Source organism: Mustela nivalis (assembly GCF_964662115.1).
Source record: "Mustela nivalis genome assembly, chromosome: 9".
NCBI classification, from domain to species: Eukaryota; Metazoa; Chordata; class Mammalia; order Carnivora; family Mustelidae; genus Mustela; species Mustela nivalis.
Genome location: NC_139028.1, coordinates 28,042,236 through 28,060,050, shown reverse-complemented (window position 1 = coordinate 28,060,050; position 17,815 = coordinate 28,042,236). Strand labels below are relative to the sequence as shown.

Below are 17,815 nucleotides of genomic sequence, written 5' to 3'. Positions count from 1 at the left end.
AACCCCCAGCAGGCAGGTCAAGCATCGTTAGTATTAGATTGACAATGGCCCCCAAAGCCTACAGGACTATCAGAAGGTGGTACATGGGGGTATCTGAACCAATTAAATTTAAATTGACTGAAATTTACTGAATATCTACCCTGTGCCCAGATTTATGCTGGCATCCCAGGAGACTGAAGATGAATATAATGGTAACTACTAGTTGTAGAAAGGTTATCATGCACTTAATTTCATTTAACAAAGCAGAGACTGAAGATGAATATAATGGTAACTACTAGTTGTAGAAAGGTTATCATGCACTTAATTTCATTTAACAAAGCACATTGCTCACATTTGATAAGGTAGGCAGGTTAAGTATTGTTATTCCCACTTTACAGCTGAAGAAACCGAGTAACTTCTCTGGTGTTCCCCTAGGGGCTAGCTCCAGCTTGGAACTCAGTTCTTGTCGTTTGTAAGACTGAGTCCTTGTCTTTGCGGGGGTGAGGAAGGGGTGTCCCAGGGCACTTCCGTCCCTGCACTGATGACAGCCTTGTCTCCCGCTCTTAGACTGTGCTTCATGAGGGCAGAGACCATGTCTTATTAATTCGTCTTATTAATGTATCCCCAGTGCCTTCCACATGCAAATGACATGCAAATGACTCCTGAGTGAAAGAAAGCAGAAACAAAGCAAAGGTTGGGTAGTTTGGGTAATGGGCTCTAGAGAAGGTTAGAAGGAGAAATGGGTTGGCCAGAGTGTGGGGAAGGTTGCACAGGTCACATTAAGAATGGGAAAGTTTTGGGTGGTGGTGGAATAGGGGTCCATTTGGGTCCCACTCGGTGGTGAGCTGCATGGTAACTGGGTCTCTGCATCTTTGTCTTCTCCAGGTCCCTGTACCCACACCTCGCACCCAGCAGGCATGTGGTGAAGAAGTGATGAGGGTCAGAGTGGGTGGGAGCCTTGCCCTGAAGTGAGGGGAGGTCTGTGGACTCCTAGGGCAGAGGGCCAAGCCGTCCAGCCTCCTCTACCTCTAGCCAGGGATATGCCTCGGGACTGAGGTGGCATTAGAAAGAGCTGCTTGGGCTTTCCAAAGTCCCAGAGACTGGGACTCAGATTCTGGCTCGGTCACGTCATGCTGTGAGGTCTCAGGCATGTCCCTTAGGCCTACATCATAAAGTCGCCCTAGTGATGAAATGAAATTGTACTCATAACGTGCTCACGAGGAGATGGCTCTTCATGCTATGATTATGGGATGATGTGGGCAAGGTGCTTCAGGCTAAGGAACGAGCGTGAGAGCGACAGCCTTGGAAGTGCTCTCATTATCAGCGACAAAGGCAAGCAACCTCTACAGCTGGCTCCAGCACCCCCTGATGGAAGCCGTTAGGATCATGTGTTGTTCTAATTCACACCTCTGACCCTGACCACCACGCCAGGGCAGCTGGGCCTTGTGATTCATACATTAAGATTCTAACAAGCAGGAAAACACATCAATGTCAGGGGAGCCAATTTCTTCCTAACTGGAAAGAACAGAGGGAGGCTGGGAGGCGGGATCGCAGGCCCCAAGGGGCAGAGGAGCAGGGACTATCCACTTCTGACACCTTCTGGGGAAGGGGTGGGGCCCCAGCCCTGTTTTTTGGCTCCATGGAGTTCCAATTTTCCTAATGTGAGGAGCCAGGCAGCCCCCGTCTATGGCCATTTGGTCCGTGAACACAGCAAAAATATGGCAACCATCTGGCCTTCCCGGGCTGCACTGGGCCCTTTCGTGCCTTCTTGTCCTCGCATCTGTCATTCCCTCCGTTGCAATGCTCTTTCCCCCACTTTTCCACTGTGTGTGTCTCTGAGCTTCTGGGAAGACCTGCCACAGATCAAATCCTCTGTGAGCCATTTCCCAAATTCTGGGGCAGAGTCCATCACGGCTGTGTTTGAATAACGGCATTTAGCCCGCTATATGATAAGAGGTCTCCCTACAAGACTGGGGAGTTGCTCTCAGGTGGGAACCCGGTCTTAGCAGACATGGGATCTCCAGTGTCCAGCCCAGGCAGAGTAGATGGTCGGTGTGTTGGGTATGGACCACGTGAGGGAAACCGACACAGGCAGGAGACGGCCACCTTATTTCTTGAGCAGAGCGCATGGCTCATCAGCTGACGGGGAGGGGAAGCTGCTGCCTCCTGGCTGCTGGAAGGTGGAAGATCTTCCACCTCCTGGCAGGTGGAAGGCTGTGACAGCTCACAGCTTAGGGAGAAGGCTGCAGACAAAGGGGAAGAAACCCCCTTTAATGGGCAGTGTGTCTGTTCCCTTGGTGGTAGAAAAGGGTGGGCTGACTGGTCAGGGAGGACTTCCTGAACGAGGTGGTACTTCAGCTGGCCTTTGAAGAATGGCCAAGTGTCCCAGCAAAGGTGGGGATGGGCCTTCCAGGCAGGAGTCTTGTGCCAAGACTTACACTGAAGCCAGCCAGACCACGTCTCTTCCACTCTTAAAGACCTCCAGGGAAGGAGATCCTTCAGCCTCTCCCACGGAGGGATCGTGTGTGTTCTAAGGAGGCTCCTGGTACAGCTCTCCCTTCTGAGTGGAGGGTATAAATTCAGAGGTTAATGTGCCCCCACTGGATGGAGAGTGTGGGAGGTGGGGTCGGGGGAGGCAGCTGGCTGTCCTCTTATGGAGAGAGTTATAAGCCTCTTCTCCTTCCACTGTCCAAACGCCACCACCCATCCTGCCTGCAACCGGCACCTTAGGAGGCACGTGGTGGAGGCCGTGGGGGTGAGTGGCAGCTCTGTCCCGGCTCTGGGGACAGGTGTGTTAGCCAGAACATTTCTGGCACCACATCTGAGTGCTCCTAGGAGCAGTCGAGCTTGTACATGCCTCAGACCAGATGATTCCTGAGGACAGAGTCAAAATAGTCCTGGCCCCTGGACAGACCTTGATTTGGTCAGTGCTCCTTTTAGCACAATTGGAAAGGCTCAGGGCCAAGGACGGGAGGAGGAATCAAGTGAGATCACGGTAAGCCATCAAGCCATAGTAGCCACTCTCTGGCCACTATTTGGAAGAGCTGCTCTGGAGTCAGGAGGGAAGCAGGCAGCCACTCTCTGGAAGCAGATAATCCTTCCAGAACAAGAGATATAGAATGAACCAGAAAATGACAGATCCTTCTCAGGGTGGGCTGAGAGCCTTATATAACTATGCAGAGCTGCCTGGTGGTCAAGTAAACAGCCTCAGGAGAGGTCAAGTCCTGCACACACACACCCCTACCATTCACCAGCTCTGGGAGCTTGGCGATTTGTTGTCCTACGTCTCCTATCCTTAGTTTCCTCGGCCTTGAAAGGGAAATAGCAGAACAGCACATACCTCTTGAGCTCGGGGGCTGATCTAACGAGATAATGCAGGTAAAGTGTGTGTGCTTCATGAACTCCCTCTGCACAATGTAGCAAAGCCTCCCAGACACCACAGAGCCAACTGTGCAGTCTCTAGAGAAGGGAACTGCAGTGTTTACACAGAGGGGGTGTTTCGTGGTGGCCCAGCGGCCATCAGGAAGTTCCTCCGAAATCTGACCTAAACTCTTTCTGACACCTTGCTTTGTGGCCTCCTAGCTTAGGTCTCCCCTGCCCTAAACTGAAGCTGAAGACATCTTTCAGATGAAGGGTGAGTTCCACCTGGGGAACTGGCTCTGGAAGAAGTGTGACCAGGGTTGGTTCCTGGGTCCCCTGCTCCTTCCTTCACCCTGAGCCCACCCAAGACTATCCTTCCTCCTCCTGGTGCAGGCAGGTGACCATGAGGCTGGCCAGTCATGGAGGGATGGGGCACAGGGGAAGCGGAAGCCGGCTTTCCTTCCCTGGGCTCCCATTGCACCGGCGTCAATGACAGCCCTCTTCCCTTCTCGCTCCTGACCAACTGCGGACACGCACCCTGCAGCAGCCCCAACTCTGTGGGCCTGGCCTTGCTCTGGGAAGGTCAGACACCAACCCGATGGAGGCAGCTGGCATGGTGAGGATCCTGAAACAACCACATTTTATCACATCTGAGATGCCATCGATGGCAGGTGCACCCTGATTTCACAGGTGGTAAATGGGGAAAAAACGAGCCTTTTAGAGCAGAGGGAAACCCAGTAAACACCACAAGAACTCTTCTTTCTTATTATCATGCACCTCGTGCAGACCTTCCATTCTTTTATTGCTCCTTTTTACTCCTCTCCCCTTTACAATTGTACCTGCACAGAAAGATCCAAAGAAAATATATAGTTTTATCTATTAATCACAAGTGGGACCACCATTCAGGTCAAAAAATAAGATACTACCAACACCCAAAGCCCCCTTCATGCCCCTTCTCAATCATTACCCTCAAAGATATCCTCCCCGAAAATAACCTGTTTTTTATGGTAATTTCTTTCTTTCTTTTCTCTGTAGTTTTCCTATCTATGTTACATCCTTAAACAATATAGTTTACTTTTCCCTGGTATTTGGACCCTATATAAATGGAATCCATTAGCACACAGGATTTCACTCTGAAGTATAGGTGTGAGACTAATCTAATTTGGTGTTTCTGTACCTATTCATTTTTCATTGCTCATAGTTTTCCGTTGTAAAAAATTAACCGCCTTCCTATTTTTCACCATCCTACAATCTCGGAACTATTCTCCCTCCCTCTGTTTTCTATTTCAATCCATCCTTCATGCTGTAGCAAGCAAGACTGGTCCTTCCTAACCTGCCCCCAGTGCCTCGTGCCCACTGGGACACCTTTCTTATGAGTTGGAGCACTTATCCCATAGGGTTCCATATGCTACATGGATGATTTGTTTAGCTGTCACCCCAACTGGACATGCTGCATGTTTCTGAGGAAAAGGACCCCCGCCTTTCTTTCCACCCCCACCTCATCAGTGCCAAAGAAAATGCCTAGTAAGTGTTCAGTATGTATTCAAGGAATGGATGATCATAGGAACCTAAGTGGGTAACTGGTGGTTGTCACCATTCGCTGTGGGCCTTTGTGAGTGAAGATGAGTGGGACAGGGTGGGGAGCATCAGTGAATCAACTCCCTGGGATCAGGCTGCCCTACTTACCCTACTTGCTAAAAGGGACTTTCCTGCAAGTGTCTATTCCATGAATGTTTGTTGGGAGAAGACTGGGGTACTTAGGGTCTATGGAGGCACACTGGGCAGCTTTCTAGAGGAGTCTTCAGTGCAGCACAGTAAGAAGGGGGGAAGAACATGAACTCCAGGGCCAGGCTGTCAGGCTTTGAATACTGGTCTCTCACCCTCTCAAGACCTTGAGCTTGTTACTAGGGTTCATCTCCTGTAAAATGGGGAAAATAATTCCACCTACCCTGAGATGGTAATACAATTTCAATAAGTTAATATCTGAAAGGTTCTTAGAACAGTGCCTGGCACTCAGTGTTTGTTCAATAAATTGATACATAACAAATAAAATAAATCTGCTGCATGACACACGTGGCTCCCTCTCTGTGAAAGCCACAGGTTGTTTTTCTGACAGATGGCGAGAGCCCTCAGCAGCTCCTTCTGCGCATGGAGAGATGCGCGGATGGAAATCATTCTTTCAAATGGTTTTATTTCCTGGATTCTGGGACTACTCCAGCTCTGTGCGCATACAATGGGGTGTTTTCCCCTAGTCTGGGTCTTAGGCTTCTTGGGGGGATGCTAGAAATTGTAAATCTCTGCTAGCCATTTTTCAGGTAGAATATTTGAGAGTTGCAGACCCCCATGGAGTGTCCTGGGGCTCAGGGCAAGCTAATGGCCTCCCACACCCCCTGTCTTCTCAGACCAGCTCCATCCAGCCTTGCAACTGACCAGCCAATTGTCAACAAGGCCCTATCTTTGATGGAGACCACCAACCTCCCTCCTTCCCTGGGACTCCCTGGTGCTCAAGCAGTCAGTGTGGCCCACACCCTGGGACTACACTTCCAGCACTCTCCATCTGTCCTGGGGAGTTGAGGGCAGCTTCCGGGGTCTGTTCTCTCTTTGTCCCTGCAGTGAAGGGTGGGCGGGAGAAAATAGTTTCACGTCACAGGCAGGAATCCAAGATCTCCCGTTTCCCTGGCACAGAAGGGAGAATGCAGCCAAGCCATGGCTAGCCTGACTTCCAGGACCCGGTGTACCTTCCACCGAAGCTCTACAGGTACAGATGCCTGAGCAGCAGGGGAGAGACAATAGACACAGAGCTACACAGTTCCCCAGGCTCCAGGGGGGAGAAGAAGGGTAGAGGAGTATTTCACGCTCATGACCTTAGGAGGAGGGGTCTGTCTCTTTGGTCGGCAACCATCACCGGCCAGACAAGGCCATTGATAGTCAATCAGGAAAGAATTCTCACCCATCCAACTCGTCCTTCTCCTCCTACTCCATCCTAAATCCTAATCCTAAATCCTAAATCCTAGACTTCCTGCCAGACCTGGCCCAGATCCCAGCTCCTCCATTAAACCCTAAGTTTGTGCACCAGCATCCTGTGCAAGGCTTCTTTAAGGCAAGACCTCACTCATGCCCAGAGCCCTGGAAGTCCCCAAGACCAGCTCCTGCACTGGGCTGGTGTCCTTGATACCAGCGCTTTCACTGATACCCCCAAACCAGTTACAGGTGTGCAGAGACAGTGCCAGGGTGGCTCAGTGGGAGTCTGCCAGCTGGTCCCCAGCTTCAAGTGGTATGGTTGGTTTCTATCACTTTCTGGGTGTGCCGTCCTGAAGAAGGGGGGAAGCATGGCTCTGCGGGACCAGTGTTACCGCATGGCAGCCCTTTTGCTGATCGTTGGAAAAGTCTTTCTATTGGACTCAAATCTTCTCCTTACTCAACCAGCCAGAGAGCCTAGACTGCCCTTCACACAGAAGTCGACAGCACTGTCTCTTACTTCATAACAAGAGTTCCAACCACTTACTGGATGCCTACAGTTTCTGGCTAACTTTGATTTTTTTTTTTTTTTTAAGATTTTATTTGTTTATCTGACACAGAGAGAGAGAGATCACAAGCAGGCAGAGAGGCAGGCAGAGAGAGAGGAGGAAGCAGGCTCCTTGCTGACACGGGCCTCGATCCCAGGACCCCGAGACCATGACCCAAGCCGAAGGCAGAGGCTTAACCCACTGAGCCACCCAGGTGCCCTTGGCTAACTTTGAATACTTAACAATATTCACAGAGTACTCTGTCAAAATACCTCACTGAATTTTCCAGGCACCTATGAAACAAGCATCATTATTCACGTTTTACACATGAGAAAACCAAGCCCAGAAGGGTTAAGAAACTGGCTCCACTCACTCCAAACAGTGAGTGGCAGAGCCAAGACTCACACCCCCTGTATCTTCAACCACGTCCGTTCCACCTCTGGGCTAGACCATCTGTCAGGCACTGCGCTTTTTAACGTATTATTGACCATCTTTGCCATAGGTGGATATGATTATCTCTATTTTATGAAGAGGAAATTAACATCAGAGATGCCAGTTGACTGGCTCAAGGTCATACAGCAAGTAAAAAAAATGGAGCTGGGATCAGTCTCAGGTCTGTCTGCCTCCAAAACCCTGTTCCTTATACTATACCATACTGGCCCTAGAGAAACAAATCTTTTCTGCGGACCGAACATCCCCAGTCCCCTTAACCATTCATCATATGACCTGTTTCCCATTAAAAGTCATTTGAACAGACATTTCCCTACTCTGACTGCTCTTCTCTGGACATGACTTCTCAAAGCACCTTTTGAAATGCGATGTTCAGTCCCAGACATGCTAGTCTGGATGTGTCTGACAAGCACAGGTAGGCAAACTTCTCTCACCTGTACTACTTCCTCCATTCTTGGACCCCTTGAGTGTGTATGCCCCTGCTAATACTTGATTACAGCATGGGTTGACCACTCCTGGTTTAGATGTGTAATTTATTTCCCCAATTAAATTATCAGTCCCTCGAGTGCTGGAATCATGTCTTATACCCACGACTTAGGTGTTAGTGGACAGATACAGTATTTGGGACTTAGATCCCATTTTCCCATAGAAACAAGTTATTTCTTTAATAGTTAGCCTTCCAGGCTAGCCCCCAAAGGCTGATTTAGTTAAAGATCTATGTTTTGGTGGAAAGGAGCTTTTAAGACTCAGGGATAAAGAGCCAATCTCACTCTAATTTCAGGGGGTGGTCTAGATTTGAGGAAATTCTGAGGTGGGGGAGCACAGGCTTCGTCCTCTTGCCTTTTCCTGGGCCCTACTGCCACTTCTCAGCACCTCTTCTCAGAGCCCCAGGGCCGTCATCATGTGACCCTGCAGTCAGCTTTCTGAATTTGAGGCCTCTGGCTGCTAGGACTTTAGGGTCAAATGTCTTAAAACTATATTCGTGATGATATAGATAAAACTTTCATCAGAGTCTTAAAGAGGGGAAGAACAATTGCTAGAAACCTTTCCCCTGGTGCCCCATTCTGGTTTGCCTCTTCAAAATACTGTGTTAAAAAATATTCTAATCTTCATTTGCTACTGCTAACAAGCACTGGCACTCTTCCCATGAAGCTGATCTTAGCTGAGTGGGAGTAAAAAAGTAAGCTTTGGAACTAATTCATACTAAGCTGTGAATGAAAGATGGCATCTCGGCCTTTCCATTGGCGTCTGTTTTTGACAGGGATTGGATACTTTGAAGTCGATCTCTGATGAGTGGAATTTCAGATCGTGTAACAAAGTTGAAGGAAAAAGTAGCAGGCAAGATATTCTGGAACAAAAATGGTCTAAGTCTCTCTGAGCTATTTTTTTGCTTTTCAAGTTTTCTTACTTTTCGCCACAGATTCCCTAGAAGTGTCAAGATTTCTCTCAGCTTTTCCTGAGACAGGGTGGATTAGGGGGACTCCCGGAGTGAGACGGGAGGCATTTGCAACAGCAGCTGTGTTTGGATCAGGACAAAGTACTTTCTCGCTCATCTCATTCAATCCTCACAACAGTGCTGTGGACTGGATATCGTGATTCCCATTTTAGAGCAGAGGAGACGGAGATCTGATGAGACCCAGCAACGTGCCCTGGTCCCCTGGCTAGGTAAGAAAGGCGTGCCTCCCTGTACCATGCCCCTTCCACAGAGCACACACTGTAAGAGACATCACCATTTCTAAGCCAGCTGGAGATGGATCCCATAAGCGCATCTCTGACAGGGATCGATGTGTATGTCTTTGGGGCTTAGGAGAATGCTAGGCACAGGGAAGGTGGCAAGCAGGATGCACAGAGAGTGTTTGTTGAGTCACTGAAGATTTACACCAAGGCACAGAGGCAACCAGCTGGATTTCATGTCCACACACCCTCCTTGGCTGGGAGCCCACGGGCAGGACACACGCTGTACCTGGGTGTGTGGCAGCCTGTGTCCCCCAGTGGGGAGGAGCCTAGCATGTGAGGCTCCAGTGCCGTGGGTGAGAAGAGCTGGAAATCTGACAAAGATGCGCTCAGATCTGGACAGGCTCAGATCAGGTGGAGTGCAGGAATGTTCATAGCAGCATTACTCAGAAGCCGAAAAGTAGAAAACAAGCCAAACGTGCCCCAGCTAATGAGTGGATGAACCAAGGGTGGTATGTCCATGCAGTGGGATCCTGTTCTGCCACGAAGCAGAAGTAAGCACCGATGTATGTTACGACACGATGAATCTTGGGAGCCTGATGTAGAGTGAGAGAAACCATTCACAGAGGACCACATATAATAAAATTCCATTCCTGTGAAAGATCTGAAATTGGCAAATCTGATGAGACCCGAAGTGGATCATTGGTTTCTAAGGGCGGGGCAGTGATAGCTAATGGGTAACAGAATTTCTTCAATTGATGAAAATATTCTGAAATTCAATACTGGGGATGGCTGCACAACGCTAAACATACAGAAAACCTTCTGACTTGAGTTACAAAGGGTGAATGGAGGTATGTGAATTCTAGTTCAATTAAAAAAAAGTCAAGAGATGGGGCACCTGGGTGGCTCAGTGGGTTAAAGCCTCTACCTTCGGCTCAGGTCGTGATCCCAGGGTCCTGGGATCGAGCCCCGCTTTGGGCTCTCTGCTCAGCAGGGAGCCTGCTTCCTTTTCTCTCAGTGCCTGTCTCTCTGCCTATCTCTGTCTGTGAAATAAATAAATAAAATCTTAAAAAAAAAAAAAAAAAAGTCAAAAGAGGGAAGGCCCCTGGTGCATTTTGGGCACTTGGCTTCTGTGACAGCCGCAGAGCTCATATGAGGGCCCTGGAAGCAGGCCCTCAGCTGCACGTGGCCGGGTGGGAAAGCAGCCGCCTCACACACAGGGTGGGGAGGCAGCGAGCAGGGTCCAATGGTGACGCTGGCTGGATGCCACTCCAGGATTGCGGATGTGAGCGTTGGAGAAGGGAGAGGGAACGAAGGGATGGTGAGGCTGCCTCAGTGAATCTGAAAACTAGGGTGGCAGGTAGCTCTCCTGCTCCCCTCCCAGGACAGGGCTCTGTGTCTCCACGGACAATGTCCACTGACAGCATCCGCTGAGAGCCAGGGGTCCCCTTTGCTTCGCCTAGACTTTATGTGGGAGCCGAGAGATGCTCTGGTTTCTTGGGTCAATGCGGAGGGACTATAGCCTCGTGGGTGAGGAACTAGAGCCTCGAGGAGCCACAGACTTGGGTTCGAATCCCATGAGATGTTGGGAAACATGTTCCCTTCTTTGAGTCTAGTTTTGTTACTGGTAAAATGAGGATAGCAGGGCCCCGGGTGACTCAGTCTGTTAAGCGTCTGCCTTTGGCTCAGGTTATGATCCCAGAGTCCTGGGATCGAGTCCCACCCACACCGGGCTCCCTGCTCAGCGGGGAATCTGCTTCTCCCTCTACCCTTCCCCCTTGCTTGCGATCTCTCTCTCTCTCTCTCTCAAATAAACAAATGTACCAGCCCCTGTGCTGGCTGGGTGAATTACATGAGGTGAGGCCCGAAGATGCGCAGCGCGAATTGGGCTGCCACGGTGACTGATGAAGGCATGGCTCCTTCGGTGTATGGCTGGGCCTGCTGGGGCTTGGTTTCCTCTTTGGGATCTCCCCACATGCAGAGAATATTCTGTAATGTTGCTCCTGTGCTTTGGTGACAGCAGCACAGAGAACAGCCCACTTCTGGGTAGAAATGAGCAGAATAACTGGGCCAGGGTGAGGGGCACTGGGGTCTGGAGCAGAGGGGCTGGGGGTAGAAGCTGGGCAGGAAGAGCAGCCCTCTCCCTCCATCCTCTGTGGACAGGACCCTCTGCTGGAGTTCCCCCCAGCCTGCGTTTGCTGTGGAGTGATTGCTTCCAGCAGGAGATTGGCCTCTTTCAGCCAAAAGACAACAGCAAGAAAGTATCATGGGATTCTTCAGGGACCCCATAGCAAGCAGCTAATGGATGAAACCTTCCTAACCTCACGCTGTAGCCTAACAACAAAAAGGCTCTGGGGTTTAAGTCCCATCTCAGGAGCATTCTGTCATCAGAATCCATGTCTGTAGCTGCTAATGCCACGCAGCAGTGGAAATGACAAGAAGCCTCAGACACAGGACGAAAGGAATCAAAGAATACTAACTGGTCCCTGAGGGAAAGAAGACAACAGGAACAACTAGTATTCACTACAAAAGTTTGAATGAACAATCTCTACCAGCTGAGACTGTAGATTTACAATGCTTTGTTTCTTCTGCAAACCATGGAAACTGCCATGCACATCGTCCCAGACGCTCGAGATAGACAGGCAACCGTGCAGAATGGTCCTTACACCATTTATCTGCTTATCAGGAAGTCAGCAGTGTTTGATTCCAGGCTGGTTTATACCAGTTACATGTGTTAGTGTAATGATATAATTTAACTATTCTGTAAACCAATAAAACATAAGTGCCACAAGAAAGTTATTCTTGCTAAGAAAACTAAGTGGGATGCTTTGGAAAGATTTGAGATTCTGACTTCCTTAAAAATTATCAACTGGGACAAATGTAAGTGGCTGGAATACATAACAAAAATCTAGAAAGATCCCACAGCCAGATTACTTCCCAGACTTGAAATTTTTTATCCTATGTTAAATAAAGATGGAATTTATAGATGTTCTATTATAGGAGAGGTTTGTGCAAGTAAAAGGACAACCTCTCGTCAGAAAAAGATCTTGGCCCTATATCAAGACATTAGCGAATCAATATATATGTGTACCTTCTAAATTAAAATAAAATCTATCTTTATAAGGGCTTTTTCTTTCTTCAACCAACTTTTCCAACTGGCCAATCAACACGTGAGTTCTCCCCAGTGCACTGGATTGGATAGGAGACCATCCACTGGATAGTGAAATCTGTCCTTTTTCAAACATTTTCTACCCTTTCTCCCTAAAACTGAACAGCTACTTTATGGCCATATGGTGTTACTGCAAAGTTAGAGTTCTCAAGAGCTGTAGTCTCAGAGTTGTTCCTCAAAGACACAGTGAAAGCAAGGTAGGAGAGGGGGACCTCGCGTAATCAAATATGTCACCAAATATGTTTGGGGAAAGCTTCCCACTATGCCCCCTCTTGCGAATTCACGATGCCCCTGGTACACTGAGAATCAAGAACTGAGCTGAACTTTGTATAACTCAGATTTTCCCAAGCTCTTTCACCCCATCTTGACAGCAACACCTATAACATCCTATAAAGGTACACACTTTGGGAATCAAATCTTTAGGGCCCCCATAAGAGGTATAACGTATGACCCCTATTCTTGAGCAATTTACAGCTGAGTCAGAGCTATGAGACACATACGTTTGACACAGACATATATACGCAGATCAGGTAAGCAACAGTATCCATCAGTATGTTTTTAGAATGAAATGATGGTAAAAATCAGTAGGTGTTACATATCAGAACAACAGGTAGGGCATCCACCTCTAATCTCCACAAGCTGTGTGCCTGATTCTCAAAAACTTGCTCTTAGTCCATGGTTCTAGACAGTTCAAAGAGGGTTCGCATTTCTTACACGTGCCTGTGTACCAGGCTTTGCTCTTCATACATTTTCTCTCATTTAATTTTTACAAGCGTGGGAAACGGGTATTATCTTTTTTCAAAGAAATCGACTCAGAGAGATTGCGCAGCTGGTGGCGGGGCCTCAATTTGTAACCCTGTCCATCTGGCTCTGAAGCCTAGCTTCTTTTGGCTGTGCCCTTGTTAACCCAGTCTTCAGAGCCTCTCCTGAGCTGGGGCCTGGGGGCCTGTGCGCCCACTGGGATCTGGGTAGCCAGACTGATCCACGGCCCAAGTTGGGCCTGCAGAGGATAGCTGTGCCAGGCTGTGTCCCTAGAGCCTCGACTTCTCCACAGACCCTTCCTTCCCCAGTCCACAAGTTCTGAGTTGTGACTTTTTTTTAAAGGCCTGGGGGTCACTCCCTTGTCCTCTCCTGATGGCCGCTGTGAGGAAGGCATTAAGTGGGGGAAGACTTTGCCAATGTTAAGTGCTTTATTAATAGTATCCACACTGAGTGTACTCTGAGCTGGAGAGGGTCCAGGCCTGGGAGGGTGTGAGCAGAAAGTCTTACTCATGCTTTTCAGCAAGCCCTCGCCATGGTTCCTGGTCCCTTTTGTAGAGCTGATCTGGATCCTTCCTTCTCTGCTTTGTGCTCAGTGACTCCCCCTGCCCCTCTTCTCCACCTCTACCTTCCTCTGCCATCCCTGGTCCAGGGGACAGTGGCCATGAGTGGAAAGAAATGACCCTAAGCTACAGAGGGGCGCTCAGCCGGAAGGGGGCAAGAGGGGAGCCTGTGAACTTTGAAGTCCAAGGTCAGATGGGAGACCAGTTAGGAGGGGCTGATAAGATGACCCTCCGGTTTCAGGCTCAGACTTACATCAGGGGGGAGATGCAAATAGGGAGAGGCAGGTAGCTGAGGCAGAGCCCCGGCTCGGGTGATGGGGGTCAGTTCTGGGTGCTGGCCTGAGCGACTGGGCTAGTACGTAGGGGAATTGGTCAGGCAGCCTCCTCTCCCTCCTAGCCTTTTCTCTCTCTCAGAAGTGAGGCTGGAGGTGTGTTCACATCAGTCAAAAATGCATGGGGTGGGGGAGGTGGGGCAGGAAGGACGGGGCACCAACATTTATTAAGCACCTCAATGTGCCAGGGCCTTGGCAATTACTGAATTGCTTCCTGGTTTTCTTCCCAAGACGTGAGTGTGTCCAGGTTTCAGTCAGAGGTAAAGTCTAGACTGGAGCTCCAGTTTGGCCGCCTAAGGACCCTGTGAGCTTTCTAGCACACCCCCAGCCTGGGGGTCACGCATCACTGTGCTGTGGTGTGTGCAGCCAGCTCTGGACCTATGGTGGGGGGCTGGAGGGAAGGGGGACATGGGAAGCAGAGGAGCGGCTACCGCCATCTTGGGTGTGATGCACCAGTGCATGAGATAGATCCTTCCTCATGGAGTCCCTCTTCCCATGTAGCACAGACGCCGGGCTTGCAGGCCCACTGCGGCTCTCTGACAGTGTGGAAAACCACAACAGGCAGGAGGCCTGGCCATTCCTGCCCCCATCATCAGCTACTGAGTCAGAGCTGCTCTCAAGAGGCCTGAGGATGGTGCTCGCCCTGGCTCCTGGGCTTCATCACTAGGCTCTGACCTCTTCCCCTCACTTTGACCCTTGGCCTTCCAGCCCCCTCTCTCAAAAGAGAGGGCTGCCTTAGGTTCCTCCTTGTTCTCTAGGTGGTACTCTCAAAGTGGCTTCCTCAGCAAAGCCCTGGGGTGGCCCCAACACCCTAGAGCTGGGGGGATGGACATGTCGGGGGAGAGGCAGAGCCCCAGCCCCACATCGGTCACCACAGAACAGTTCTTACTGTTCACTGGGTGCGTGGGCGTAGCGCTTCTGGGCCAGAGTCCCTAAGATGCCCGTATTGGAGAAACACAACCCAGGCTCAGGCTCCATGGTGTCTGGAGGTACTCCCACTTCAAATAAAGAGCTGTTGATTGACCAAATGATTAATTTCCATGACCGTTTGAATTCTCTCCCCTCTGAAAAAAGAGTTTCCCTCATGCCTGGTTCTACCTCAAGGCCAAGACAGTCTCTTGGTGTTTGGTTTTTATCTAACTTGGTACCTCCATGCCAGGCCAAGACCTCAAAACCTCGTAGACTGCTCAAGCCTGCTGGTGCTTCCAGAATCTACCTCCCCACCCTGGGCGCACAGAGCTGTGGGTGTGCATGCTTAAACCCAAGGCTCTGTCGCCCTTTCATAGAAGTGGCCAAAGAGGCTCATGAAGGCAGTCAGTTTTCTGCACCAGAGCTGAGCTGGTTGTGTGAGGAAGGAGATTTCTCTCTGGGCTGCTCCTCTAAACCTGACGGTTGCAGCCACCGCCCTCCAGCATGGTGCCCCATCTGGCCACTCTGATCAGAGGGACAGGGAAAAGGGGACACATATCTGCTGCTACCCTCATGGTGAGGACTCCAGGGAACAGAACAGCCTGGGCTGAGGATCCACATTTTCTTCCCCAGAAGAAGGGCAGGAGAGCATGTGGCTCCCTGTAGCAACCACAGTCCTGGCCCCCAGTCCTTAGCTCTCTTCAGAACATGTCTGTCCTCATTCCCTCACTTTATGTCACCTTCTTTGTGGCAGCAGCAAGTACCAGAGAGAGCCTCCCAGCCTGAGGTCCCACTAAAGCCTCTCCTCTCTGCCTTGGCCTCTGGAAGATGAGATCCCTACCAGAGAGCCTCTCTCTGGGCCCATGCCCTCTGCAGATCCAGGGAAGACGGCAGAGTCTGGAACCTGGGGGTTTATTAGTACCCTGTGCTTCACTCCACACCCCCAATCCACGCACACTCACCATGAGATGCTGGAAGAGCCAAGAACGCATTATATTGGTGGCATGCTTGGGCAAGACTCCTCGTTTGTTCTTGGACTTCTTATCCTCATTGTCCAGGAGGGAGGTGAGGTCAAGGTTAACCTTCAGGGCACGTGGAGAAAAAATCAGCATCAGCAGCCTGGCGGGCCAGCAGCTAGGGACTGTTGCCATAGTGACGGCAGGCTCTCGCTGCCAACCCCCTTTCCCAACTCATTCTCAGGGCCCTGGGGAGGTCACCTTTCCTTTCACTCTGCACCAGCCCCTCAGAGAATGGGAGACAGGGAGGAGGAGGAGGAAGAGGGGTAGGGAGAAGGGGATGAGAGAGGGCACAGAGGAAACGGGGACATGCAGAGGGTAGAAGAGAGACAAATTTGCCAGAAACCATCCACTAGTTATTAGCATTTCTAGGTTACTTTACTGTTTGCAAAGCACCTTACACCCCATTACTGTGGTTAGCACTCATAGCAGCCCTGGAAGCTGGTAGGGCTCTGTGCAAGTGGTGTTCATCCCCTCTCTGTGGGTGAGAACTCTGAGGCCCAGACAGGTCAGGTGACTTATCCAAGATGACAGAATTAATGTCACATCTCAGGCCTGACTTCAGATCTTCCTCCTCCCCCTACCTGTGTGTGCACTCTATCCCACTGAGCTATGGAGTGGCTCGGGCTAGACCAGGGATAGGAGGTGCAGGACCCTTTGATGTAACCCCGAGGGGGAGGGAAATCTCAGGAGTTGATAAAGCCTTTCCAACAACCAGCTTCCCATCTGGAAACTGAGCATAATGACACCTCTTAAAGGAATAACGTGATTACGTAAGTCCCTTGTGTAAAGGGCCTAGCAGGGAGCAAACAGTTATGACTGTTCCCCTCCCCCCACAACTAGTGCACATGAGCACACACCTGTGCACGTACACTCACCTGTGTGTTCTGGATCTGGATGGCTCCCTGGGGGATTGCTTGGGTGACCACCTGACCCTGGGAGGTTACCATGGTAACTGGCTGGTATAAGGCTCCACCTGAGGAGACAACCAGTTTTTGGGTCCCCTGCCATGAGGGTGGGTAGGAGTGAGGGCAAGACGGACTTCCAACTCACTTGGCATTCCCACGTAAATACCTTCAATTCTGGAGGCTCTCAAGCCCCCGTTGGGGAGGGGTGAGGTGGGGTGGGAATGGGGTCCAGAGAACAGAGCCTCTGGTGGGAAGTGTTTGGGGGCAGGGACAACAGCTTTACTTGGTCTTTGAGGGGCTCATGAGACTTTGACCCAAATTTGTTCTAAAATATCACAGTTAGGTCTTGGTGCTAGTCATCTATAAACTTACAGAATGCTGTGGTCAAGAATTGAGCTGGAATCCCCTTCTTGGGAGAGGGCACCCCTCCCATTTCCTAAGATTGTTTGTTGGTACCCTGCCCCCCACCCCCGGAATCCCCTTGGAGCCACCCCTTCTCCTCCCAGGAGTGTTCCCCACAATCCCTTGCACCGACCTGACACCACTTGTGAGTTGACGGTTGTCATGGCGATGTTGCCCTGCTGGAGCGCTGAGGCTGGGACCACAATCCCCTGGGGGTTATTGGAGACTCCAGACATGGAATTGGGGGAATTCTGCAGGAGGTCCTGGCAGTAAGGGAGGCGTGGTTTGTGACAATGTCACTCAATGCCTAGAAGCCACAGCCCCAAATTCCTCCTCTCCCTTTCTCTCTTTCTGTCTTTCCTCCTCCCTTTTTCCTGTTCCATCTAGGGCCCAAATCTGAAAGGCAATTCTCACAGCCCTCTAGAAGCAGTGAATAAAAAGGCTCAATATTGAAACCAACTAATCTACCAACCAACTTAGTAACCAACCAACCAGCCAGCCAACCAACCTACAATGTTTATCCACTTAGCTATTCTGTTCTTCTAAAGCCTGAGACACAAATCATCTCATAAACCAGCGGTCCCCACTTTGGCTTCACTTTGGAATTTCCCATACTGATGCCTGGGTTCTGAACCCAGAGGCTGTAATTCAATTCGTTGGGGGTGTGTCCAGGGCTTTGGTGTTTTATGAGCTCCCTAAGTGGTTCTAACATGTGGCCCAGGCTGAGAACCAGGCTTTATCTGCCTAGCACCTCTTCACCCTTCACACTGAACTGTCTCCAGATGCCT

At 50.2% G+C, this 17,815-nt stretch overlaps 1 protein-coding gene across 3 annotated transcripts in view; it reads right to left on the bottom strand.

Moving 5' to 3' along the window:
* The window catches only part of PKNOX2 (PBX/knotted 1 homeobox 2), a 256,654-nt gene that overhangs the window by 4,531 nt on the left and 234,308 nt on the right, over nt 1-17,815 (bottom strand). For 2 of the 3 annotated variants that reach the window (XM_082682727.1, XM_082682728.1), the window contains 3 exons: nt 17,161-17,290; nt 16,596-16,693; nt 15,664-15,783 (listed from right to left, as the gene is read on the bottom strand). In XM_082682727.1, coding sequence (XP_082538853.1) covers nt 15,664-15,783; nt 16,596-16,693; nt 17,161-17,290 — 348 coding nt within the window. The remainder of the gene's footprint in view (nt 1-15,663; nt 15,784-16,595; nt 16,694-17,160; nt 17,291-17,815) is intronic. The other variant, XM_082682729.1, reaches the window with a different exon arrangement.